This window comes from Centroberyx gerrardi, chromosome 23 (genome assembly GCF_048128805.1).
Source record: "Centroberyx gerrardi isolate f3 chromosome 23, fCenGer3.hap1.cur.20231027, whole genome shotgun sequence".
In the NCBI taxonomy this organism is placed as follows: domain Eukaryota; kingdom Metazoa; phylum Chordata; class Actinopteri; order Beryciformes; family Berycidae; genus Centroberyx; species Centroberyx gerrardi.
Window position 1 is genome coordinate 460,711 of NC_136019.1, and position 27,205 is coordinate 487,915.

The 27,205-nt window shown below is 41.4% G+C and overlaps 2 protein-coding genes across 2 annotated transcripts in view; one reads left to right on the forward strand and one right to left on the reverse strand.

Moving 5' to 3' along the window:
- Window positions 1–26,954, forward strand: part of LOC139929940 (uncharacterized) — a 152,785-nt gene extending 125,831 nt beyond the window's left edge. Inside the window, exons 3-4 of the mRNA XM_078291650.1 lie at window positions 25,752–25,781; window positions 26,037–26,954. Coding sequence (XP_078147776.1) covers window positions 25,752–25,781; window positions 26,037–26,714 — 708 coding nt within the window. The 3' untranslated portion in view covers window positions 26,715–26,954. The remainder of the gene's footprint in view (window positions 1–25,751; window positions 25,782–26,036) is intronic.
- LOC139929933 (uncharacterized) lies at window positions 10,019–13,099 on the reverse strand. The gene is made up of 4 exons (XM_078281746.1): window positions 13,064–13,099; window positions 11,597–11,626; window positions 10,865–11,223; window positions 10,019–10,627 (listed from the first exon to the last, which is right to left on the reverse strand). Exons 1-4 carry the CDS (start codon window positions 13,097–13,099, stop codon window positions 10,294–10,296), a joined length of 759 nt encoding a protein of 252 aa, XP_078137872.1. The 3' UTR covers window positions 10,019–10,293.
- Window positions 26,955–27,205: the final 251 nt, after the last annotated feature.

A 27,205-nucleotide genomic window follows, 5' to 3' on the forward strand; every position in this document is an offset into this window, starting at 1 on the left:
GTAGCATGCGTGAGTTAGTCTTATGTTAGCAATAGCTTGGTAGCATGCTTGTGTAGGCTTGGTGTCAGCATTTGCCTGGTAGCATGTTTGGGTTAGCCTTGTGTTAACAATAGCTTAGTAACTTGTGAAGGCCTTGTTAGCATTAGCTTGGTAAAATACTTCAATATTTCAATATGTCAATCTTGTGTTGGCTAGCTTTGTAGCATGCTTGTGTAGGCCTATGTGTTAGCATTAGCTTGGCAGCATGAGTAAACATCATGACTCAGAACCTGTCTGTAATATGACTTGCATAAATTGGGTAGAATACTGAGGTGCCTTGTGCTAGAATTTGTTGCAGATTAAGTTGGTAGCAACCATACTTAAAGCCTGTACAAATGGGGCATCTGATATAAACATTGAGGATGGCTGGACAGCTGAGCGGGCCGTGGCATTCAATGAGAAGCTGCCAGACAAGCCAGCAGGGCCAGTCAGACTCAGCTTTGCCTTAGCAGATACAAAGTGGATATGTGGACTTCTGAGTTGGTCAGGTATCTGCTCTCTGCTTGGGCAAGTGTAGGATGTAAACATATTGTCATAGTATGAGTAACTTGGCAGGGTTCAGATGTTGCGTGTTAACTTAATGTGCTGAATAGAAAGGGATATTGATAGTAGTGTGTGATGTAAGCTAGTGTTGTTGATAACTAGGTGTAGGTGACAGCGACAGTAGTCTAGTGGACTTGGGTCTGCTGAGTGTGGGCAAAGAGGCGGGTGTTTCTGGGACGCTGTTGAGTCTTCTTGAGTGTCGTGGGCCTAATTCAGCGAGACATCGGTGAAGGAGGGAGCCCACTTGATAACAACAATGATTTGCCTACACTCACTCACCCTGAAGCTAGAGTAGGCAGCTGGTGAATGTTGCTGCCTGTCTTATGGTGCTGTAGACTTGTAGCCTGATGTTTTATATGGTACTCATTGGTATGGAAGTGTATCATTCCATTAAACTCTGAATTGGATCTATATGAATGCTCACCTTGGATTATGGCACAAGGGATATTAACATCATCATATCCTGTGTATTGATAAATGCTTCACCAAAGTTGTATACTCAGTCATAGCACATTTCTGGTGGCAGATTTGAAAAGTTAAGATCAGAACAAATAACTTGAGGAAGTCGTTGTACCGGTCAGGTGAGTGAGTGTCGTTCAGTCTGCTCTCAGAACAGGGGGGTCGGCCCCATACAGTAGACTAATGTTACCAACAGATTAACATCAACGTTACAACATATTATGATATTTTTTCTCACCTTTACTGAAGAACTCATTTTGCCTCCTTTGTGGTGAACACCAATTACCAAAAATGGCCGACAATGTTCCACACCTCCTCCGGCAGATGATTCTCTTCCCACCAATCAGCTCTGACATCATCAAACAGAGACAGTCGGTAAGACAGGGAACGCCCACAAAAACAACAATAATGATAATATAGCTGCAAGCAGTGATTGCAGGATCCAAGCAGTTCTATGAAGATTTAAAACCGTTGGAGGAAATATTAAGGTTTCATTAATGTGAATGGAAAAACAATACAAGTGCTGCTATCCAGCAGACAGAGTCTCATATAAAATGCTGTGCAGAATTGAACAGCGTCTCTCTCAACACTGAGTCATTCCTGCTGACTTGTGCAGAGGAAGAAGCGCTCCCACTTCACCACAACATGACAATCTGAGATTGGAACCCGCAACCTCTTGATCAGCAGTCTTGACCTCTACCTGTTTCTCCACACAGCTGGACGTACAGCACAAGCAGAACGTCAAACAAGATGGTGGTCGTCTCTGTCAGAGACTCTGACAGTTAGAATATACTGTATATGCATCCATTTTTGTACCAACATTGCTGTGATTGGTTAAACATATATACCAAATATTCTGATTGGACCAACCAAGGTAGAGTTATGACTGTTCCCTACTGATCTCGACAATACAGACAGTTTTCATTCCCGCCCAGTCAGAGGCGAGTGTGCAGCTGGACTGTATTACAATTTGGGACAAATATCAATTTAAATCACTAGATATCAGCAAACAGCCACTCACCAGCCAGCAGGATGAATATCTTCATCGATTTAATGGGACAGACTCTGGTGTGTTTCCAGTACCATAATGTATCTGTAATGGTTTTATTATCTATAGTAATGTATACTATTGATTAATGCTTATCCAACCAGTACTGAAATATTTATTCTTTTATCATAAATGTGATTTTAATGCACTTTCACTTTTTATACTTTTTGTCTTTTTTGCTTTTTTTAAATTTACGTAAAGGACTTTGATAGCCTAAGTGTATGAAATGTGCTACACAAAAAAACTTGTCTTGCCTTACTTCACCAGAAAGCTAATGTTTAGCTAGCGAGTTCTGAGAAATCAATTTTGCTTTCCTTCAATGGAGCATCGTTTAACAAAGCAGCGGATGGTTCACCATTAACCAGGAGTTTATTACTATAGATAACAACCAGTAAACCAGTTTAGATTAAGAAACAGAAAGTTACGAGCTCTAGTTCATCAGAAAGCTAATGTTTAGCTAGCGAGTTCTCGGTTAGCATGAGAGCTAACGGCAGCGACAGATAAAACTTTTCTTCATTTAAAACCAGTTTTCCATTCCTCCAGACTACATCCATTCAGAAAGCTTGTGTGTCCCGTTGATGTGTTCATATTGTTGAGCTCCTACCTGAAGCAGTCCGAGGGCCGTGAGCCTGAGCTGCTTCTTCATCAGAGGAAGACAAAGGCTTTTCCCCGGTCGCCGAGGCCTCTATCTGACCCGGAGTCTTCCGGTCGGAGTTACCGGACGCTCTCCGCGGCGCTACAACGAGCACAACCGTGCACATCTACCGTAGGACTAACACGGTAGTAGCCTAGCATAACACATCCGAGCTAAGACGGCACAAAGTTAGCACCGAGGATCTGGAAGAAACCCGCTGACTTTAAACGGCTAGGCTGCTTACAGCTTTACAGCTTTTAACCCGGACTGCTATCAGGAACTACTGGACTCAGATAAACCAGGAAGACCGAGCGGGAAACGAGTTACCCATGATGCATTGCGCCAACAGCCAGAGCCGAGTGGAGCCGAAGTGCCGAACGGAGCGTCATTATAACGGTGACGTCACTGAATAACCCTAACCCTAACCCTAACCCCCATGAGCTCAACATTTATTGCAGGCACTCATATATATATAGCATAACATGCACTCTGACGTAAGACCATAACCCAAACACATAAAGTTACTCCGCCTCCACATCAGTAACTTCATCACATCAGTATCAGTGTGCGGCACTATATACTACATCCTCCTTTCTCAACATGGAAGTTTCACTTTAATGTTGGTATACTAACTTCTGTTTAGAACTGAACTTCATCACTGTTACTGTCTAAATCACACATTTGCTTCAACATAAGAACAAATGAACTTGCAGCTCACATTAGTCTAAGGTGACAATGTGGCCCATGTATTTTACACTGCTCACCTTATACTGTATTTTCTCTTTGTTGAATTTCACGTTGGCGTCTTTTGCTCTGGCCATCACCTTCTGTATTATCGCGTCATGTTCTTCCTCTGTAGATGCAGCGATGATCATGTCGTCAGCTATGATGTAAACTCCTTGGATGTCTCCGAATGTTTCACAGTTACGTTGCTAGAAGACTTCACTCGCTGACTTGACTCCAAATGGTAGGCGTTTGAACCGATATCTCCCCCATGGTGTGTTAAATGTACACAGTAGCGATGACTCCTCGTCTAGCTTTATTTGACAATAGCCATCCTTTTCGTCTAGCACTGTGAATATCTTCTTACCAGCAAGTTTGCTCAAAACGTCATCCGTTGTAGGAATGGAGTAATGCTGTCTTAGTATCGCCTTGTTCAAATCACTGGGGTCCAAGCAAACCTGCAATTTCTTCTTGTGTTTCTTTTCCGTGACTACAAGGCTATTCACCCATGGTGTTGGTTCAGTCACCTGTGCAATCACATCAGCTTGTAGCAGGTCATCAAAAGTGGCTTTGAGTCTGTCCATTACTGCCAGTGGTATTTTTCTGCATCCATGTATGACTGGTGTAGCCTTGGGGTCTGTGTGGATGTGATACTCTCCAGAAAACTCCCCTAGACCTTCAAAGACAATTGGGTGCTGAGCCATCAGCTCCTCTTCTGTTGTTGGATGTTTCACGTCCAGTGTGTCACTGTCCACCCTTTACACTAGATGCAAATCTTCACACGCCTCCCACCCTAGGATAGGTATGGAGGAGTGCCTTGATATATAAAATGGTAGACTTGCCTGAGCCTTGGGTGTGGAGCACTTGAGTGTGAGTATCCCACTTCTGACACCATGTTATAGTTCTATTTGACCACAGGACTTGGTATATGAGAAGAATATCCAGAGACTTGACTTTAACTGCATGAGCTCAACATTTATTGCAGGCACTCGTATATAGCATAACATGCACTCTGACCTAAGACCATAACCCAAACACATCAAGTTACTCCGCCTCCACATCAGTATCAGTGCGCGGCACTGTATACTACATACATTTTGTGGAATTGTAATATCCTGCTGTCTGAAGTTATTCAAAAGGCTTTCATTAGTTTACAACTTTAGAGAGTTGTGAGTCAGCAGTGTACAGCTGTCAATGCCAAGAATGGGTTATTATTTGATTGTAATTATCAGTATTATTTGATATAATGGTTATGTTAATTTAAATGTGATACATATCAACCGTCTGCTAACAACCAGTAACCATCCCAAAGCTCCATCATTCATGTTCTAACAGACATCCGAGAGCGAATGCAAATCTACCGACCTGAATCAACCCTACAGTTACTCATTCCAAGTCTTTTTTACATTCAGTAGAAACAAGTTTTGTGAGTGTTGCCGGTAATTTTTGTTCTCCTGCTGGACAATAAATAAATAAGATGTGAGATGTTTCAGTGTGGCTTTATGAATAAAAATATATCAGTGACTCAGCCTACGTAAAGCCAGAGAAGGTCAACCCACTTTCCGATAGAGAACACAGTGATGAGTTAAAGATTTACAGTTTGTAACGAACCTCAAGGCCCCATGATACAGTGTCCAGCAGACGCAACGAAGCCACAGGTGCATACATGTATAACATGTCTCCATGATCTACTGCAGGTAGAAAAGCAGCTGAGACGAGTCTTTTTCTCACCTCAAAGGAAAAGCAGGACTTATTTCTAAAGTAAAAACCCAGCTTGAGTCTAAGCTTTTTCACCAGGGACTCTATATGATACAAGTAAGACCACCGTCTGTTCAAAAACCCAGGGACTTGTAAGTCGAAACTCTTTCAATGGGTTCATCCTGCATTGTAGTTATATGAGGTAAAGACTGGGGCTCTTTCTTTGACCTGGTAAATACCTTCAGCTTGGTCTTATCAGCATTCAGAAAAAGCTTCAGCTAACACAGCTGCACTTGTACAGGATTAAAAACACACTGAAGGTCCTCAAAAGCCTTTTTTAATGTTTTTGCACAAGAATAAATAACTGTGTCATCTGCATAAAAAGAAAACTAGTCTCAGCTGGTCTGAGATCAGCTCCATGTCTTCTTAGTGCTGGATCTCAAAACACAACCAGCACTCCTAGAGGGAACTGAACCAACAACCTCTGGCCTTCTGACTAGTTACTGATCCTAGTAAGCTGGAAGACCTGGACTTCCTCCATTTACTACCTATTACATACTAAACCATGACATACTGCATCATGATGTACTATAAAGTATTATACTGTTACATTATACTGGGCTATGACGTACATGTACTATACGATCACATACTTCACTAATATACTATACTGTACAATATTATACTATAACATACTACACTACATCACAATATTAGTCCATTTTGTTAAATTGTGGGATTTTTTTTTTTAATCTAAAGCACCTTACAGAACCAAAGAGGAGACATCTTTAGTATGGGAATAGAACCCACAACCTGCCAGAGGTACTGCCTTGCTCTACCCACTGAGCTTTGTATGTGTGTGTGTGTGTCCAATGCAACTGTTGTACATTTGTAACTGCTACAACAACAAAGACCCATGGAGCAACAATTACATGTATTGATCTAACGTGTTTAGTGACAGTTTGATGTTTTTGGGGAAATCGTAAGTGTTCATATCCATATTAATCAAACAACAGGTCAATAGATACAAATAAAAAAAAAACACCAAAATACAACAAAAACACAAAACAAACCATAACAGCATCTTGAGAAATAATACATTTGGCAATTAACATAAAAAATCGTGTATGAAAATGTGAAAAAGTAGAAGATACAAACATTTTCATTAATGTTCAAAGATCATGGAACTTTTCAAAAGTTTACATAAAAATCAGTCAAAATGTATCTGGAATCTCATAAAAATAGTTTGGACCATTTTATTTTTTATTTAAAAGGCCCCATATTTAAAGGCCCCATATTCTACACTTTCCAGTGTTTTATTTTCTGTCTTGAGGTCCATTCAAAGCTAATTACAAAATAGAAAACAGGTGCGCTTCTTCCAAAAGGATACTTTGTAGCTGGGTGTTGGACTTCAATGATCAGAGTTCGAGTTGAAAAGAAAGCAGCACAGCAATATTGTAACAGAAAAGAATATAACAAAAAAGGGAGACGTCACCTCATTTTCACCAATTTACTTTTTGGCCATGACTGCTAATGCGTTTCGGTATTACACCATCAGAGCATCAGGAAGGTGTAATCATACATACCGTGATCACAAGGACAGCCCACCTCACACCACCCCTCCCTCCAGCTGTCGAACCGGTTTGAAGCACTGGTCTCAGATGAGGACCGCTGGTCTTTTAAACATCAGATCTTTAAATAATAAATTCTTTTTATGTCATGATTTTATTACTTTTAATAATTTTGACTTTTTTATCATCACAGAGACTTATTGATCATAGTCCTCTTATTGAAGCAACCCCCCCTGATTTTACACATCTCCACCAACCCAGGCTGTCAGGCAGGGGAGGGGGGGTTGCTGTTATTTACAGAAAGGATTTTAAATGCACGTAAGTGCATTTAAAGTAGTAGACTAGACATAGTAGTTTTACATCATTTGAACATCTTGGTTTTATGTTAAATTCTAAGGATCCGGTGATAATTTTAATAATATACAGACCGCCCAGACCAAACAATGCTTTTATCCAAGAGTTTGCTGATCTCATTTTATGTCAAAATATGACTAAATTCTTATTTTAGGTGATTTTAACATACATGTCTGCTGCCCCACCCAGACTTTTGTTACTGATTTTATGAATACTTTTGAATCTTTTAACCTCACTCAAGCAGTACAAGAACCCACACATTCTAAGGGCCACAGCCTCGACTTAGCACTGTGCAGTGGTCTCAGCCCTGACAACACTGAGATGAAGGACATCTGTGTGTCCGATCACAAAGCGGTTTTATTCAGTGTGGTTTTATCCCAACTTCCTGTTAATCACATTACACCTGTCCGCTGCCGTGTTTTTAACTCTGTCTGCTAGCAAGTTTTCTGAGCTTTTTAATGCTGCTGCTTTGCCTTTAACTGCTGTTGATCCAGATTTTAACACAGAGGAGCTGGTCTCCCTTTTCAATGACACCTGTCTGACTGTCCTGGACTCTGTCGCCCCATACAAAGACAAAAAGTCAAATAAAACATCGCAGCCCTGGCTAAATGAATCCACCCAGGAATTAAAGAGAGACTGTAGGAGAAAGGAACGGAAATGGAAGAAGAATGGTTTACATGTATTTTACGAGATCTGGAAAGATGCAATGCACAATTATCAAAAGGCAGTTAAAGAAGCAAGAGCAACCTTCTTCTCTAACCTGACTGCAGCAAACCATTTTAACCCCAGAATTTTATTCAAGGTAATAGACTCCGTCATCACCCCCTCCCCCCGTCATTTTACCGATGCCTCGCCAGAGATGTGTGAGGAATTTTAAAATTTTTCTAAGAATACAGTTGAAAATATAAGACAGCAAATTACTCCTCCTGACCGAGTTATACATGCCAATAGGGACATCAAGTTATTTTAGCAATTTTGAACCTGTGTCACTGTCATTTTTATTTGAAACTATATCCCACGTGAAATCAACCACGTGCAGCCTTGATATTATCCCCACCAAATTTCTTAAAGAGGTTATTGACACAGTTGGGCCCAGTATTTTATCAATTATTAATAGCTCGTTGGAGAAAGGCATTTTTCCTTCTGTTTTTAAACATGCTGTGGTCCAACCTCTTTTAAAGAAACCTAACCTTGATCCCTCTGTTCTTAACAACTTTAGGCCCCTTTCTAAACTTCCATTTTTATCAAAGGTTTTAGAGAAAGCGGTATCAACCCAGCTTTTAGCTTTTATGTGTCATAATAACACTTTTGAGAAATTTCAGTCTGGTTTTAGAGCTTTACAGAGTACAGAAACTGCCCTCCTTAAGGTAACCAATGACCTCCTTTTAGCAGCTGACCGGGAGGAAAGTGCAATTTTAATTCTTTTAGACCTAAGTGCAGCCTTTGACACAGTAGATCACACCATTTTAACTGACCGCCTGAACACCTGGGTTGGCATCAAGGACACTGCACTTGGTTGGTTTTACTCCTACCTTTTAGAAAGAACCTTCGCGGTCACCATAGGTAACTACTCATCTTCTACAACTCACATTACCTGTGGTGTATTGCAAGGTTCTATTTTAGGTCCAATTTTATTCTCAATCTACATGCTGCCACTTGGCCAAATTATCCAAAGACACAATGTCTCTTTTCATTATGCAGACGACACACAGATATACCTTCCCCTGAGACCTGCTGACCCAAACAGCCTAGCTGCTGTTGTAGATTGCCTCAATGACATCAACTGTTGGATGGCACAGAATTTTCTTCAGCTCAATGACTCAAAATCAGAAATCATATTGTTCAGTCCCACAAATTCTATCGGTCATATTGAGAGTGGCCTTGGTCCTCTGTCCGCAAATGTGAAGCCCGTTGCCAGAAACTTGGGAGTACTATTTGACTCTGACCTAAACTTTGAACCACAGATTTAAAAAATTGTCCAGTCCTGCTTCCTTCAATTGAGAACCATCTCCAGAATCACACCAATACTATCACACAGCGACCTGGAAAAAGTAATCCACGCCCTAATCTTCTCATGACTCGACTGCTGTAACTCCCTCCTTTCTGGCATCAACCAGAAGTCACTCTCTCGCCTCCAACTAGTTCAGAACGCAGCAGCTCGGCTTCTTACTGGTTCTAACAGACGACATCACATCACCTAAATCCTGGCTTCTCTCCATTGGCTCCCTGCTCATTTTAGAATTGATTTTAAGATTTTACTGATCACTTTTAAAGCACGTTTAGGTCTGGCTCCAAGCTACATAACAGATATGTTGACCCCATATGAGCCAGCGTGCAGCCTTAGATCCTCAGGCGGGGCCCTTCTGTTCCGAAGTCTAGACTTAAAACCAAAGGTGACCGCGCTTTTTCCATCAGTGCCCCTCGGCTTTGGAACGACTTGCCTGAGGAGATAAGGCTAGCAGAATCAGTGACTTCTTTTAAATCACTTCTTAAAACCCATTTTTATAGACTTACTTTTATGTGATGTCGTCTTTTTATCGTCTTTTTATCTTTTATCGGCTTTTTATCATCTTTCTATTGTCTTTTTACGTCTTTTATCTTAACTCTGTCTTAATTCTATCTTACTTTTATTCTATTTTGCTGTTTATCTTGGTTTTCATCCTATGATCCCTGTTTATTATTGTTTTATTGCCTTTTAAATTCATAATTTGAGTATTATTTTGTCTGTCAAAGCACTTTGTAAACTCTGTTTTTAAAGGTGCTATATAAATACAATTATTATAAAGTTATTATTATTATTTGTTAGTCTATTATTTCTTATGGAAATGATAATGAGCAAATCTTTGTGACGCCACAAAGTTACGGAAGTCCAAACGGCTCGTTTAGAGGCTCGCTTTTCTAATATAGATTGTGTGGAGACCATACGTTTTGATACTTTCCCGATGTTTAGATAGCACATCCAACTCCTTCATAATCAAACAAGAACGGGAAATCCCGTTTTCCACGATATGGAACCTTTAAAGTCCAGGGACTCGTTCCTCGTACATGGATAACTGAGTTAGTTAGATAAACCGGCTAGCATCACGTTGGCCTGGATGAATAAAACAACGTACGATGAACGAGGCCCACTTTGGTGTTGTGACCTGAACACTTGAGCTTCCTGTGTTGGTTGGACAGAGAGAAGCTTGTTCCTCTTGCAGAGAGTGGAGGCGCTCTGCAGCAGTTCAGATGCACTGGTGTCTCTTCAGCTGATGAGACCAGGTGAAGTTTTTCTTACACCGGTCACACCAGTATGGTTTCTCTCCAGTGTGGACACGCTGGTGTTCCCTGTATGCACTTGACAGACTGAAACTCTTCCCACATTGGTCACACCTGTATGGTTTCTCTCCAGTGTGGATACGCTGGTGTTGCCTGAAATTACTTGACAGATTGAAACTCCTCCCACATTGGCCACAGTGGTATGGTTTCTCTCCAGTGTGGATACGCTGGTGTGCCCTGTATGCACTTAACTGACAGAAACTCTTTCCACATTGGTCACAGTGGTATGGTTTCTCCCCAGTGTGGATACGCTGGTGTGTCCTGCATGTACTTAACTGACTGAAGTGCTTCCCACATTGGTCACACCTGTATGGTTTCTCACCACTGTGAATACGCTGGTGTTGTCTGAAATTACTTGACAGATTGAAACTCTTCCCACATTGGTCACAATGGTATGGTTTCTCGCCACTGTGGAAACACTGGTGTCGCCTATATGCAGAGTAATTGAAACTCTTTCCACAGTGTTCACAGTGAAATGGTTTCTCTTCACTGTGGATACGCTGGTGTCGCCTATATGTCGATGATTGACTGAAACTCTTTCCACATTGGTCACAGTGGTAGGGTTTCTCCCCGGTGTGAATACGCTGGTGTCGCTTGTATGTTTGTTGCTCACTGAAACTCTTTCCACATTGGTCACAGTGGTATGGTTTCTCTCCCGTGTGAATGCGTTGATGTCTTGTTAGATTACCTGACTGACTGAAAGTTTTCTCACACTGCTGACAGGAGTAAGGTTTCTCCCCTGAGTGAACTCTCTGATGATCTTTTAACTGTTGAAGTCTTGTGAATGCTTTGTCACACTGCTGACAGGAGTAAGGTTTCTCCCCTGAGTGAACTCTCTGATGATCTTTTAATTTTTGAAGTCCTGTGAATGCTTTGTCACACTGCTGACAGTGGTGACGTTTGGATCCATTGGTGTCACTCTGTTTAATAGAGAAAGACATAAAGAAAGAGATCAGGACAGAGAGACAAACAGAGTGTAAGGGGAGGGGGGTAGTGGAGCTAGCAAATAGGTTTAACACTTAATTACTATTTCTGACATATAATACCATCAACTATAAAGCCATATCATAACTGACAAAAAATATATATATCCTGTGGTATGTATTGCGTAGTATTATATGTACTATCATAACATATTTAACATAATACAATACATATATAGAATCATATGTTCACTGTGATGTCATGCCATTTTAATTTCATCCAGACCTTGACAGCAACAGCAGCTGATGTACTGGGCTGAGGGAGGAGGGGGGGAGAATAATTCGCAATCATATGTATTGTCATATGTCAAATAGATATACAATTTAATAGGCTAATAAGCTAATGTTACCTACACAGGAACATTAAGTTATTAATAAACAGGCTAATGGACTAATATTACCAACAGTTTAACATGTTAACCAACAGTTTTTATCACCTCTTCTGAAGAATTCATTTTGCCTCCTTTGTGGTGAACACCAATTACCAAAAATGGCCGACAATGTTCCTCTCCTCCTCCGCCAGATGATTCTCTTCCCACCAATCAGCTCTGACAACATCAAACAGAGACAGTCGATAAGACAGGGAACACCCACAAAAACAACAATAATGATAATATAGCTGCATGCAGTGATTGTAGGGACCAAGCAGTTCTATGAAGACTTAAAACTGTTGAGGAAATATTAAGGTTTCATTAATGTGAATGGTAAAACAATACAAGTGCTGCTATCCAACAGACAGTGTCTCATATAAAATGCTGTGCAGAATTGAACAGCATTTCTCTCATGAGTCTCTCTCATCAAACAACATGGTGGTCGTCTCAGCAAGGATCACAGTCACATGGAGGTCCAGCCAGAGACTCTGACAGTTAGAGTATACATCTATCTTTGTACCAACATAGCTGCATTTCTTGTGGGGTCCCCCAGGATTCAATTTTAGCCCCCACTTTTGTTCTCTCTATACATGCTTCCACTAGGTAAACTTTTTCAGAAGTATAACATATCCTTTCTTTGTTATGCTGACGATTCACAGCTCTACCTCCCGCTCAATCCTGATAACCAGGCTGGGCTACTTGCACTGATTGAATGCCTAGAGGACATTAAATGTTGGATGGCACACAACTTTCTCCAATTGAACAAAAATAAGTCTGAGGTTTTATTGTTTGGTCCCCCAGCCTCTACTACCCAGAGTCTGGAGCAGCTATCCACCTATGTCAAACCACATACCAAAAACCTAGGGGTGATACTTGATGGTGCTCTGAATTTTGACAAACAGATCAGCTCAGTTGTGAAATTTAGTTTCTTCTCAGACCTGGTAAGATATATTTCCGTCAAAAGAAATCGTATGTAAACCCAAAATTGTGAAATGGTTCAATCGTAAAAAACGAATCTGAAAACCCAAAGTCAGTTCTGTAAATCTATAAACAGAATTGCAACTCCTGTTTTGCACATATGACCCTCAGTTTACGCTTACAAATCACCATTTACGTCTATATAGACAGGATTGTGTTTCTCAACTCTGGAAACACACAATTACATTTCAGAGTTTTGGCAGGTTTTTCAAACTAAAAGTCTAATTTTATATTGGTGTTATGTGCCATGCTTGTTGCTTGCACCGTTTCTCTATTCTCTCTGTGCAGATCCACCCACATGATTGGTTCAATCCTTCTCATCTGCCTGATTGTGCCATCCTCACCTGCTTGTTTGATTGGTCTATGCCTCCTGGAGCCATGCATCTACACATAAAGCTACTGGTGATTCAACATCTTCTCAGACTGGGTCCTCCATACAGACATTTGATGTTGGTAAAAATGTTGCCTTAGTTCCTCCCTTTCATGAGTCGGAGGTAGACTCATACTTTAGTGCTTTTGAGCGCATCACACTCTCATTACAGTGGCCAAAAGAAGTGTGGCCGCTTTACTTTAATGCAAGTTAGTTGGTAAGGCACAGGAAGTTGTTTCTTCCCTTTCTTTAGAAGATGGTACAGTATGAGAAAATTAAAGAGACTGTTCCTCAAGCCTACGAACTTGTGCCAGAGGCTTACAGACAAAAATTTGGGAATCACAAAAAGAACAGTAATCAGACCTTTGTTGAATTTGCGAGGGAGAAGGGAGCCCTCGTTGATAAATGGTGCACTGCCACTAGGGTGAGTGACTTTGATTCCTTCCATGAGTTGATTCTGATGGTAGACTTTAAGAGCTCGCTGCCTGATATAATTTTGGCTGATGAGTTTGTTCTCACCAATAAAAATGTGTTTGTGCCCTAACGCACACAGAAGTCGACAGTCCTTCGGCCTGCTAAAGTGGAACCTGGTCATCCCAGCCTGACAAATCTAAAGCTGTATCCTCTCACATAATCGAGGGGTCGTTAGTGCTTTTACTGTCACAAGAAAGGCCATGTAATTGCTGAATGTCTAAAATTAAAGCGTAGGCAGCAGTCTTTGCCAAGCTCTGCACCTAGCTCTTCTCAACCAAAGGATGTAGGGTTGATAAAGAGTGTCCCACCTTCCAGCCTTGAGGTCTCACTGAATGTACCAGATCCATGTTTCAAGCCCTTCATTTTTGAGGGTTTAGTTTCGCTAACTGGGGATCCTAAGGACCAGACGCCAATTAAGATCCTCAGAGATACTGGTGGCACCCATTCATTCAGATATACCAGAGCACGGTCCAAAAAGGATGATGTTGATCTGTCTGACACTTTTCTTGTTTCAGCCCCAGTGAAGGAAGACATTGTGTTCTCTCCACAGGAACAAGCTGATGTCAAATCCGAGGCAGGGCAGCCTGACTTAAAGAGTAACTAAAGCCCAAACCCAAATCTGTGGTGAAGCCTGACACCTAATGGTGAAAAGTAGGGTACTGAACTGGCCATCTGCTATTGGCTGGTGTTTGTGCCAGGTGATGCCAACACCTGTTGTACTCTATGGAAGGTGACATGTTGGCCAATCCCTGCTCGCCGCCTCCTTTATACGGACTGTTCATTTTCTAACACTGAGCTTATTGTCTTTATAGCCTGTAAGCTGACATTTTTTTGTGCTACCATTGTAGTCTTAGTCCCTGTGACAAACTGTCCTCTTGTAAATCTTGGGGAAAGGACTAGGTAAGTCGGGGTTCCCTTTACACAGTACACATGGGTTTCATTTGTGTTATAAATAGTAGGTTAGAGGTGAGTGCCGCCCTCTGTAAGTTTGGACAAGACTTTCTGGTTAGCCAGGGTAGTTAGGTGTTTTGTTCTATATTTTTGTTCTTATATTAGATTTACCACCTGGTTTAGGAAGATTGTGTTTTGTTTTGTTTTCATTCCTTTGGCTCCACCTTTGGTCCTTTCCCCTCCCTTCCCTTCTACATGTTTGTGATATTGTGTTAAGAGTGGTGAACACTGTAAATAAACACCACAAAGGTTTGTAACCTGTCCTATCATGTTATTTTAACACACACTGGACTTGCAGATAGTGTTACTTTCCCTCCTCCACCAAAAGCCACTAAGGGTTCTAACAATTGGCATATAAGAATAGGCTACACAATGTAATTAGGACTATAGCCCACATATGTTTATTTTTCACAAAAACTAATCCATATAATATGTTTGTGAAAGATCAGCAGATTCTAATTTTACCTTATCCCAAATATATGATATGAAAATATGATTATAGTCCTATTTTGCGAAGTAAAACGTATTTCATATTCAATTATGTGGGCTACTACACAATCAGCCTTGTTTAGACCCAATCATTCATATCAAGAAAACCAATATAGCAAGTTAACTAAAAACATCAACAATAAAAATAATAATAATAATAAAGAATAGTTACACAAATAGCAATACTTCCATCTACATCTACTGATGTAGCACTGCAAGTGCTTTGCTTAAACCAGAACTTTTATTTTGAAACTGTCAAGGTAAAACCACATTTAAAATGCATCACTTCCGGGTCAGATTTAGGTAAACGCTGTCTACGTACAAATCGTGTTTTAGGAGTGAGGGCACAAACAGCCAGAAGACTGAACGTAAAAAAAAGAATCTGTAAATGTAAAAACAGATGCAAAATGAGAACTGAAGGCATAAATAGTCATTTGTAGGTGAACTTAAGGATTTAATTTGTAAAACATGGGTTATGATCCTGTTTAAAGATTTACAGAACTGACTTTGGGTTTTTAGATTTGTTTTTTAACGATTTAACCATTTCACAATCTTGGGTTTACGTACGATTTCTTTTGACGGAAATATAGCTCCATAGAAAGAGTAATTCATGCATTAATATCCTCCCACCTGGACTATTGTAACTCTCTCTATTTTGGTATTAATCAGACTTCTATCTCCTGTCTTCAACTTGTACTGAACACAGCGACTAGACTGCTGTCCAGATGTAAAAAAAAAAGATCACATCACACCAATTCTGGCTTCGCTACACTGGCTCCCTGTCCATTTTAGGATTCAGTTCACTTCTTCAGAACTGCTTCTGAGAACCTCCCAAAACGAACTTCCAGAAGCGCTGAACCTTCATGGTTCTTCAGAACAACAGGGTTTGTAGGAGGAGCTACAGGCTGTCCGTCAAACAGGGGGGAGGGGTGGTAAACAGGAACTAGTCATAGGTCAGAGGTGAAAGCCTGTGTTCCCTGCTGTCTGTTCAAAGAAATGGCGGCAGGCTTGTTTCCCATGTCACAGGTTTATTTGTGCCGCTCCGCCACAACATCGGCACGAGCTGCCACAAAATCAAAAGTCGGTCAGTATATAGAAATTGATCTAAAGCGATCTGTAAGGCTGCGCGTCACGTTATGCTCTCTGTCGCACCAGAGACTGATCTCACCGGCGTACACAGCTGCTGCTTGTAAACTCACCACACACACACACACACACAGCTTTCTTCCCTCTGTATCTCTCCCGCTGTGGCTCCACTCTCCTCGGCTTTTGCAGCTTGTTTTTTGGCGTTGTTGAGCTTGTCATGTAAACCCCAGTAATTTCCCCTATACTGTATATATTCTACTGTGGCCGGCCGCCACGGTAAGATCATGACATGCCATGCTAAAAATATGTTCAAAATAATTGTATTTTTGGGCAAAATGGTCTCACTTGGTAGGCTGTGCTGCTGCGCATTGAGGACTGTAGATCCAGTGTTTCTAGGCACCGCTGCGGAAAATGCACCAGATTTTTTAATTTTTTTAAATCAAATATATTTCTGCGCTCTCTCTCTCTGTGTGTGTGTGTGTCTCATATATGACATATGGACATATATGGATAAAATTCTTTATGGAAACAATAATACTTGTATGATATCACATTTCCGAACTGCATCATCATTTGAAGTGTAAGTTTCCTTGTGATTTCAATATATGTGTCAAATTTCATGACGGTTGTGCATACGGTTGTGGAGTTGACAGTTTTTGTACTTTGTCGTTCACTTTGTTGAATTTATCGGTTAATGGTGGACATGTTGTTTATCTCATCACCTGGATACACAAATAAGATATTTGAACTATGCAACAATCGTAGTGTCAATAGGTCAAAAATAGCCAAAGGAAAAAACAAGCTTTGAAAAAGAAAAAGAGCAGAAAATCCAATTTTGGTCAAAACCTATATCAAAACAGTAATGTATGAAGAACTAGAAGGGCACCGAGAGCGCAGACCTCTTCCAAGGTTCGTGCTATTATTGCTTGTTCGTGAGTCGGATCCAGATCCGCTCCAAAATTTAATGGGTTCTTCCTTGGCCCATGCTACACCCTTCCACAAAGTTTCATGAAAATAGGGCCAGTAGTTTTTCCGTAATCCTGCTAACAGACAAACAAACAAACGGCACTGAAAACATAACCTCCTTGGCGGAGGTAATGATTACAGAGGAGCTCTTCTCACTCGTCAGTCCTGTGCTCGATGTTCCTGACCATCTCTTATGTAGATTATGGCTTAAAATCCCCAAACTGTATCCATTCAAATTCTGCCGCCACAGACCAGGAAGTGATAATACGGTGTCATACACATTTAAAGAGCTTGGCACCAAGTGAGAAGAACTACTCTGTAATCGCTCTGCATCCGTTAGGTGAGGTCAGAAACCTCTGGCATGGTGCTCATTTTTACACTCAGAGTTAAATTAACAGTAAAAGTGGGGCGACAGTATATGTTTAAATCTTGTCCATGCAGACCTATGTCAGTGTTGGGAAGTATTCCATCTTTGTCATGAGCCCACTTTTTTTTTTTTTTTTTTTTTTTTTTTAATGGGGGTGTAATTGATTTGTTCCAAATGAGTCCATCATTCCCTATCAAACGCACTTGGCAATTTGGTGCAATGGACAATTTAAACCACTAGATGTCAGCAAAGAGCCAATCTCCAGCCAGCAGGATGACAGAATGGGCCATGACTTTGACTTAACCAACACCACTTTGTAAACGATGCTCCATTAAAACGCCTCTGCATCAGTTTGACGGAGCGGAGCCCGCAGTGACGTCATGAGATGAACTCAGACTGACAGCTCCATTAAAATGAATGAGAAATACCACACTGGTAATCTGTCACTGCTGGGAGATTTTAACTATTGTGATACAACCAGATCAGCTTGGCTACATGTGTTATGATAAAATCAACGGTCATCTCCAAAATGAATCAATATGATGAACTTTATTAGTGTTTTCTGTCTTGTGGTTCATTTCCCGGACAGACAGAAGTTCTGCTGCAGCCTCAATAAGACTGTTAGGCTCCAATATGGACGAAGAAAGAAAACCATGTGTCTACCTGTCAGCCGGCTGCCATTTTGTTGTGAAATGAGTGTCAAACTTTACTACTATAGATAACAACCAGTGACGAGATTTGGATAAAAGTAGGCTAAGTGACGAGTAGCCTACTAACATTAGTTTACCAGAAAGCTAATGTTTGTCTAGCGAGTTCTCTACCGGTTGGGATGAATAAATGATGATAAAACAAAAATATTTTCCCTGATTTAAAACCAGTTTTCCATTCCTCCAGACTGCAGCCCGTCAGATCAAAGCTTTGCAGCCAGCTGCAGAAAGCTCGTGCGTCCCGTTGATGTGTTCATATTGTTGAGCTCCTACCTGAAGCAGTCCGAGGGCCGTGAGCCTGAGCTGCTTCTTCATCAGAGGAAGACAAAGGCTTTTCCCCGGTCGCCGAGGCCTCTATCTGACCCGGAGTCTTCCGGTCGGAGTTACCGGACGCTCTCCGCGGCGCTACAACGAGCACAACCGTGCACATCTACCGTAGGACTAACACGGTAGTAGCCTAGCATAACACATCCGAGCTAAGACGGCACAAAGTTAGCACCGAGGATCTGGAAGAAACCCGCTGACTTTAAACGGCTAGACTGCTTACAGCTTTACAGCTTTTAACCCGGACTGCTATCAGGAACTACTGGACTCAGATAAACCAGGAAGACCGAGCGGGAAACTTCTTTTATCTCTTTGTTGTTCTCCCGTCAACAGTAGGCCGCCATGTTGCTTCACACACTTCTTCTTCGTCTTCCTTTTCTTTGCAGCAGACTCGCCGCTTAGGCGTGCTGCTGCCCTCCACAGGAAGCTAAAGTTACTACTCTTATGAGATTGAACGGGATTAAATCCATGAGTAAATTCTTCATGAAACTGATTCTGTTCCTGTTTCAAACCCAGCTGACCTCCGCTGTTGGAGAAAGACCAGATTGGCCTCTGTAACACCAACACCCGATGTGCAGTTTAGTGTGTGTATGCTGAATAACTGGGTGTATCCAACTGGCTATGCACTCCGGTTAGAGAGACAATCTGCAACCACTGTTTTTGTTCCACTGGTTTATTAACAACTGGCCAGACCTGTCAACTCTCCCGTTTTTCCCGGGTTTCTCCTGTATTTTCACCCCCTCTCCCGCCGTGCTCCCGTTTGGTAATTTTCCCCGTAAATCTCCCGTATTTCCTTTTTTTTAGTTTTTACAGTTATACAGAGAGAGAGGAGAGAGAGAGAGAGAGAGAGAGAGAGAGAGCGAGAGAGAGAGAGAGAGAGAGAGAGAGAGAGCGAGAGAGAGAGAGAGAGAGAGAAGGGGGGGAAGCGGTGAGTGAGCTATGCCTCCACCCCTCGCGAACGAGGGGTAGAATTTATTGTTACCTGGTGTTGGTTAATATATTGATATAGATTATATTGCATTTTCAAATATAGCCCTTTATCATGATGCACTAAATGCTCAATGTTGTGGTCTCCTCACAGTGATGGTCTGCTGGCGACAAACCGTATGTAGTACTAATTTATATACTGTATAAGTAGTGACACTAAGTCTTGCTGTATTCATGTATGCGTCAATGGGGTGGGTGGAAGAGGCCCCTGGAGCCTCATGTATAAACGTTGCGCACGTCTGGCTTTGTCAGTTGGCGACACTAAACTAAGAAGTAGTGAAACTCTCCAAATGCTTCAAAATAACGTTTTCACTCAATTCACTGTGCTATGTCTATGAAGTAATCTATGAAAAAACAGATTTCCGCTGATACACCATAATAGTTTGGTTATTTATGTGGATAATGTTTAACATTAGAAAGGCCAAAACCCATCTGGCATTGTTATTTTTAATTTTTAGTTCCTCCAACACTGGAGGAAAATGGTATTTTTTCCTCCCTCCATGACTTTTCCTAAATATGAGGGTTTTAAATGAATGAAAAAAAACACTTAGGAAATAGATACAGGCACTCTCCGCTATATCGCCGCGTTGGTTTGTGTGAATGCGCGTCTCTCTTTCCTCCGGCTCGCTTCAAGTAGGTCCGACTTACTGAGCGCAATGAAAACCTAGTGGAACTAATTTCCCACAGTAAAAGCACATTGGACATATTTGGAGAGGGAAGCACTGAACAGGCACATTCACCATCGTTTTTGACAAGAAGGTGACATGAGGGTCGTATTTATAGTCATTTGCATAGCTAATTCTGGGAGGAGACAAGGCGGGGTGAGGCTCGTGCATGTGCGCTCAATTTCACGTTGATTGGGATAAAGGAAAGGTGCGCAGGACCTGGCGTGCGCACGGTTTTATATATCTGAAAATGTCTGTGCGTACATATTTTTCAAGTTTTGTGAGTACGCCATCTTTCAGTGTGAAATCTACGCAGTCTTTTATACATGAGGCCCCAAATTCCACGTTTATCTTTCATTGCGTTTCAGATTCTCAGCGGCTGTCATACCCAGAGTGCACGTTGGCTACGTTGGCGGTGCGCGTGCGTTCACAGTGAACGTGAACACACGCGCACCGCGAGGGGAACCGTCAGGGCCAATTATATTCTAAACAATAATAAGTCATCAGTTCTAATTTTATTTTATCAATTCATAATTTGACAATCAACATCTATGGTTGGAAAAGGTCAGCCTTTGCTTTTTATTTTCTCCAATACTACCTACCTTTGGTGTGAATATAATAAAATATGGTTATTTATGGTGGAGGGAGGGTCATGCATTTTCCCCCAGTCACTCAGGAAGGCTCAACTTTCATGAAGAATTTACTCATGGATTCAATCCCATTCAATCTCATAAGAGTAGTAACTCTGGCTTCCTGTGGAGGGCAGCAGCACGCCTAAGCGGCGAGTCTGCTGCAAAGAAAAGGAAGACGAAGAAGAAGTGTGTGTGAAGCAACATGGCGGCCGACTGTTGACGAGAGAAGAACTAAGTGAGAAAAGAAGTTTCCTCTCGGTCTTCCTGGTTTATCTGAGTCCAGTAGTTCCTGATAGCAGTCCGGGTTAAAAGCTGTAAAGCTGTAAGCAGCCTAGCCGTTTAAAGTCAGCGGGTTTCTTCCAGATCCTCGGTGCTAACTTCGTGCCGTCTTAGCTCGGATGTGTTATGCTAGGCTACTACCGTGTTAGTCCTACGGTAGATGTGCACGGTTGTGCTCGTTGTAGCGCCGCGGAGAGCGTCCGGTAACTCCGACCGGAAGACTCCGGGTCAGATAGAGGCCTCGGCGACCGGGGAAAAGCCTTTGTCTTCCTCTGATGAAGAAGCAGCTCAGGCTCACGGCCCTCGGACTGCTTCAGGTAGGAGCTCAACAATATGAACACATCAACGGGACGCACGAGCTTTCTGCAGCTGGCTGCAAAGCTTTGATCTGACGGGCTGCAGTCTGCAGGAATGGAAAAACTGGTTTTAGATCAGGGAAAATATTTTTGTTTTATCATCATTTATTCATCCCAACCGGTAGAGAACTCGCTAGCCAAACATTAGCTTTCTGGTAAACTAATGTTAGTAGGCTACTCGTCACACAGCCGGCTGACATGAACAGCTAAGGTAGACACATGGTTTTCTTTCTTCGTCCATATTGGAGCCTAACAGTCTTATTGAGGCTGCAGCAGAACTTCTGTCTGTCCGGGAAATGAACCACAAGACAGAAAACACTAATAAAGTTCATCATATTGATTCATTTTGGAGATGACCATTGATTTTATCATAACACATGTAGCCAAGCTGATCTGGTTGTATCACAGTAGTTAAAATCTTCCAGCAGTGACAGATTACCAGTGTGGTATTTCTCATTCATTTTAATGGAGCTGTCAGTCTGAGTTCATCTCATGACGTCACTGCGGGCTCCGCTCCGTCAAATTGATGCAGAGGCGTTTTAATGGAGCATCGTTTACAAAGTGGTGTTGGTTAAGTCGAAGTCATGGCACCATTCTGTCATCCTGCTGGCTGGAGATTGGCTCTTTGCTGACATCTAGTGGTTTAAATTATCAATTGCACCAAATTGCCAAGTGCGTTTGATAGGGAATGATGGACTCATTTGGAACAAATCAATTACACCCCCATTTAAAAGAAAAAACAAAACTGAGTAGGCTCATGGCAAAGATGGAAGACTTCCCAGCACTGAAATAGGTCTGCATTGACAAGATTTAAACATATACTGTCGCCCCACTTTTACTGTTAATTTAACTTTGAGTGTGAAAATGAGCACCATGCCAGAGGTTTCTGACCTCACCTAACGGATGCAGAGCGATTACAGAGTAGTTCTTCTCACTTGGTGCCAAGCTCTTTAAATGTGTATGACACTGCAATCTATCTCCAGTCTATCACCCGATTTCTTTAGCCGAGACCGAGGGACGGCTAGCAGACCTTTGTCGGTGGACCTAAGGGGCCTAACAAGATCGAGACGGTGTGGGGGGTCAGAAGTTCAGAAATATAGCCAGGGGCGAGACCACGCAGCTCTTTGAAGACAAACAGAAGGATTTTGACTTGAATCCTAAAATAGACAGGGAGCCAGTGTAGCGAAGCCAGAATTGGTGTGATGGGATCTTTTTTTACATCTGGACAGCAGTCTAGCCACAGCGTTCTGTACAAGTTGAAGATGTGAGATAGAAGTCTGATTAATACCAAAATAGAGAAAGTTACATTCCAGTCGGGAAGATATTAATGCATGAATTACTCTTTCTATGAGCTATATTTCCGTCAAAAGAAATCGTAGGTAAACTCAAGATTCTGAAATTGTTCCATCGTTAAAAAACAAATCAGAAAACCCAAAGTCAGTTCTGTAAATCTATAAACGGGATCATAACCCATGTTTTACAAATAAAATCCTTAAGATCACCTATGAATGACCATTTATGCCTTCAGTTCTTATTTTGCATCTCTGCAACATTTTTCTACGTTCAGACTTTTGGCTGTTTGTGCCCTCACTCCTACAACACGATTCGTACGTATACAGCGGTTTCCTAATTCTGATCCGGAAGTGACGCATTGTTTATGTGGTTTCCACCTTGACAGTTTCAAAATAAAAGTTCTTGTTTAAACGAGACACTTGCAGTGCTACACCAGTAGATGTAGATGGAAGTGTTACTATTTGAGGAACTATTCTTTATTATTATTGTTGTTGTTTTTAGTTAACTCGCTATATTGGTTTTCTTGATATGAAGGATTGGGTTTAAACGAGGCCGATTGTGTAGTAGCCCACATAATTGAATATGAAATACGTCTTACTTACTTATTTTCATATCATATATTTGGGATAAGGTAAAATTAGAATTTGCTGGTCCTAACCGTATATCAAATTATTACCCTATTAACATGTCATCTTTTCACAAACGATTATATGGATTAGTTTTATGAAAAATAAACATGTAGCCTAATTACATTGTGTAGCCTATTCTTATATGCCAATTGTTATGACCCTTAATGGCTTTTGGTGGAGGAAGGAAAGTAACACAACATGCAAGTCCAGTGTGTGTTAAAATAACATGATAGGACAGGTTACAAACGCAGGTGTTCATTCAGTGTTCACAACGCTTTACACAATATAACAAACATATAGAAGGGAAGGGAGGGGAAAGGACCAAAGGTGGAGCCAAAGCAATCAAAACAAAACAAAACACAATCTTCCTAAACCAGGTGGTAAATCTAATATAAGAACAAAAATATAGAACAAAACACCTAACTACCCTGGCTAACCAGGAAGTCTTGTCCAAACTTACAGAGGGCGGCACTCACCTCTAACCTACTATTTATAACACAAATGAAACCTATGTGTACTGTGTAAACCCCGACTTACCTAGTCCTTTCCCCAAGATTTACAAAAGGAAAGTTTGTCACAGGGACTAAGACTACAATAGCAACACGAACAAACGTCAGCTTCCAGGCTAGAAAGACAACAAGCTCCTTGTTAGAAAACCGACAGTCCTTGTGTTGGAGGTGGCGAGCAGGGATTGGCCAACATGACTCCAGGACCAGGCCTTGTATAGGAGGTGGCAAGCAGTGATAGGACAGCATGGCTTCAGGTGTAGACCAATTAAACAAGCAGGTGAGAAAGATTGGACTAATCACGTGGGTGGACCTGCATAGAGAGAATGGTGAAACAGAAGTATTGTGGAGTTGGTGTTTATCAAACTTCCTTGAGAAATGACACACTGGATGATCCAGACTTTGGTCCTCTTCCTGGAGAAGAACTGCACTGACTCCAGTTGCGCCTGTATCCACCCCCACCTTGAAGGGTAGAGAAAAATTTAGAGCAGAGAGAACAGGGACAGTACATAACATGCTTTTATGCTCTCAAAAGCATGTTGAAATTCACTGGATGAGAGGAAAGGCTTGGAGAGACTGGTTAGAACAGTGAAGGGAGTGGCCACAGAAGATACAATTTTGCAGAAATTCCGATCCTGCCATACCTAGGAACCTTTGAAGCTGACGTCTCGATGTAGGAACTGGAAATGCAGTGATTGTAGAAATCTTGGTATTGACAGTTCGCACTTGGCCTTAGGTTTTTGGTATGTGGTTTGACATAGGAGGATAGCTGATCCAGGCTCAAAGGCCCAAACAATAAAACCTCAGACTTATTTTTGTTCAGTTGAAGAAAGTTGTGTGCCAACCAAGATTTATTGTCCTCTAGGCATTCAATCTAATCAATTCTAATCAAATAAATAGAGCTGTGAATGGGGCGCCCCGGTGGCTCACTGAGTAGAGCGCATACCATTTAAGGCTCAGTCCTTCCCGCATTCCTCGAAACCAGCCCGCGGTCATTTGCTGCATGTCCTCCCCTCTCTCTCTCCCATACCTTCCTGTCTCTCTCACACTATCTCTCTGTCAATAAAGCATAAAATGCCGAAAATAAATCTTAAAAAAAAATAAAAAATAAAAAATAGAGCTGTGAATCATCAGCATAACAATGAAAATATATGTCGTACTTTTGAAAAATTTTACCTAGTGGAAGCATGTATAGAGAGAAGTAAAGGGGACCTAAAATTGAACCCTAGGGGACCCCACAAGAAATACAGGCATGTTGGTACAAAGATGGATGCATATACAGTATATTCTAACTGTCAGAGTCTCTGACAGAGACGACCACCATCTTGTTTGACTGTCTGCTTGTGCTGTACGTCCAGCTGTGTGGAGAAACAGGTAGAGGTCAAGACTGCTGATCAAGAGGTTGCTGGTTCCAATCTCAGATTGTCATGTTGTGGTGAAGTGGGAGCGCTTCTTCTTCTGCACAAGTCAGCAGGAATGACTCGGTGTTGAGAGACGCTGTTCAATTCTGCACAGCATTTTATATGAGACTCTGTCTATTGGATAGCAGCACTTCTATTGTTTTACCATTCACATAAATGAACCTTAATATTTTCTCAACAGGTTTAAGTCTTCATAGAACTGCTTGGTCCCTACAATCACTGCATGCAGCTGTATTATCATTATTGTTGTTTTTGTGGGCATTCCCTGTCTTATCGACTGTCTCTGTTGGCAGAGGAGGAGAGGAACGTTGTCGGCCATTTTTGGAATTTGGTGTTAGCCACCAAGGAGGCAAAATGAATTCAGAAGAGGTGAGAAAAACTGTAACATTGATGTTAATCTGTTAGTAATATTAGTCCATTAGCCTGTCTATTTATAACTTAATATTATTGTGTAGGCAACATTAGCCTATTATATATTTATTTGATATTTGACAATACATATGATTGCTAATTATTCTCTCTCTCCACAGCCCAGTACATCAGCTGCTGCTGTTGTCAAGGTCTGGATGAAATTAAAATTCTATGACATCACAGTGAAGATTTGATTCCATATATTTATTGTATTATGTTGAATATGTTATGATAGTACATATGATTCTACGCAGTACATACCACAGGATATATATTTTTTGTCAGTTATGATATGGCTTCATAGCTGGTAGTATTACCCCCCCCCCCCCCCCCACACACACACACACGTTTGTCTCTCTGTCCTGATCTTTTTCTTTATATATATCTCTCTTTCTATGAAACAGAGAGACACCAACGGACCCAAACGTCACCGCTGTCAGCAGTGTGACAAAGCATTCACAAGACTTCAACAGTTAGAAGATCATCAGAGAGTTCACTCAGGGGAGAAACCTTACTCCTGTCAGCATTGTGGGAAAACTTTCAATAAGTCATGTAATCTAAAAAAACATCAACGCATTCACACTGGAGAGAAACCATACCACTGTGACCAATGTGGTAAGAGTTTCAGTGATCAACAAACATACAAGCGACACCAGCGTATCCACACTGGGGAGAAACCATACAAGTGTGACCAATGTGGCAAGAGTTTCAGTCACTCGTCTACATATAGGCGACACCAGCGTATCCACACTGGAGAGAAACCATATCACTGTGAACAATGTGGAAAGAGTTTCAATCACCCTACATATAGGCGACACCAGCGTATCCACACTGGCGAGAAACCATACAAGTGTGACCAATGTGGAAAGAGTTTCAGACTGTCAAATACATACAGGGAACACCAGCGTATTCATACTGGGGAGAAACCATACAGGTGTGACCAATGTGGTAAGAGTTTCAGCCAGTCAAATTCATACAGGGAACACCAACGTATCCACACTGGAGAGAAACCATACTGGTGTGACCAATGTAAGAAACACTTCTCTCGGTCATCTTCTTTGAGGAGACACCGGTGCATCTGAACTGCTGAAGAGCGCCTCCACTGTCTGCAGGAGGAACAAGCTTCTCTCTGTCCAACTAATGTGGGAACGCTAGCCGGTTTATCCAGCTAACTTGGTTATCCATGTACGAGGAACCAGTCCCTGGACTTTAAATTACACCTGCATTTAATCTGTCTCACTCACACACACACTTCTAGTTCTTAGGAAGGACACACTTCTTCTAGTTCACTAGTTCTTTGTGGTCCAAACTATTTTAATGAGATTCCAGATACATTTTGACTGATTTCTATGTAACCTTTTGAAAAATGTTCCTATGTTAAAGTGTGAACATTAATGAAAATGATCTTCTACTATTTAACATTTTTCATACAAGAATTTTTATGTTAATTGTCAATTGTATTATTTTGTGGTGTTTTTTTTCTTTTAAATAACCATATTAATTTGTATCTATTGTTTGCTTTGGGGGGAAATCTTAAGTGTTAATATCCATATTCATGAAACTGTTAAACACG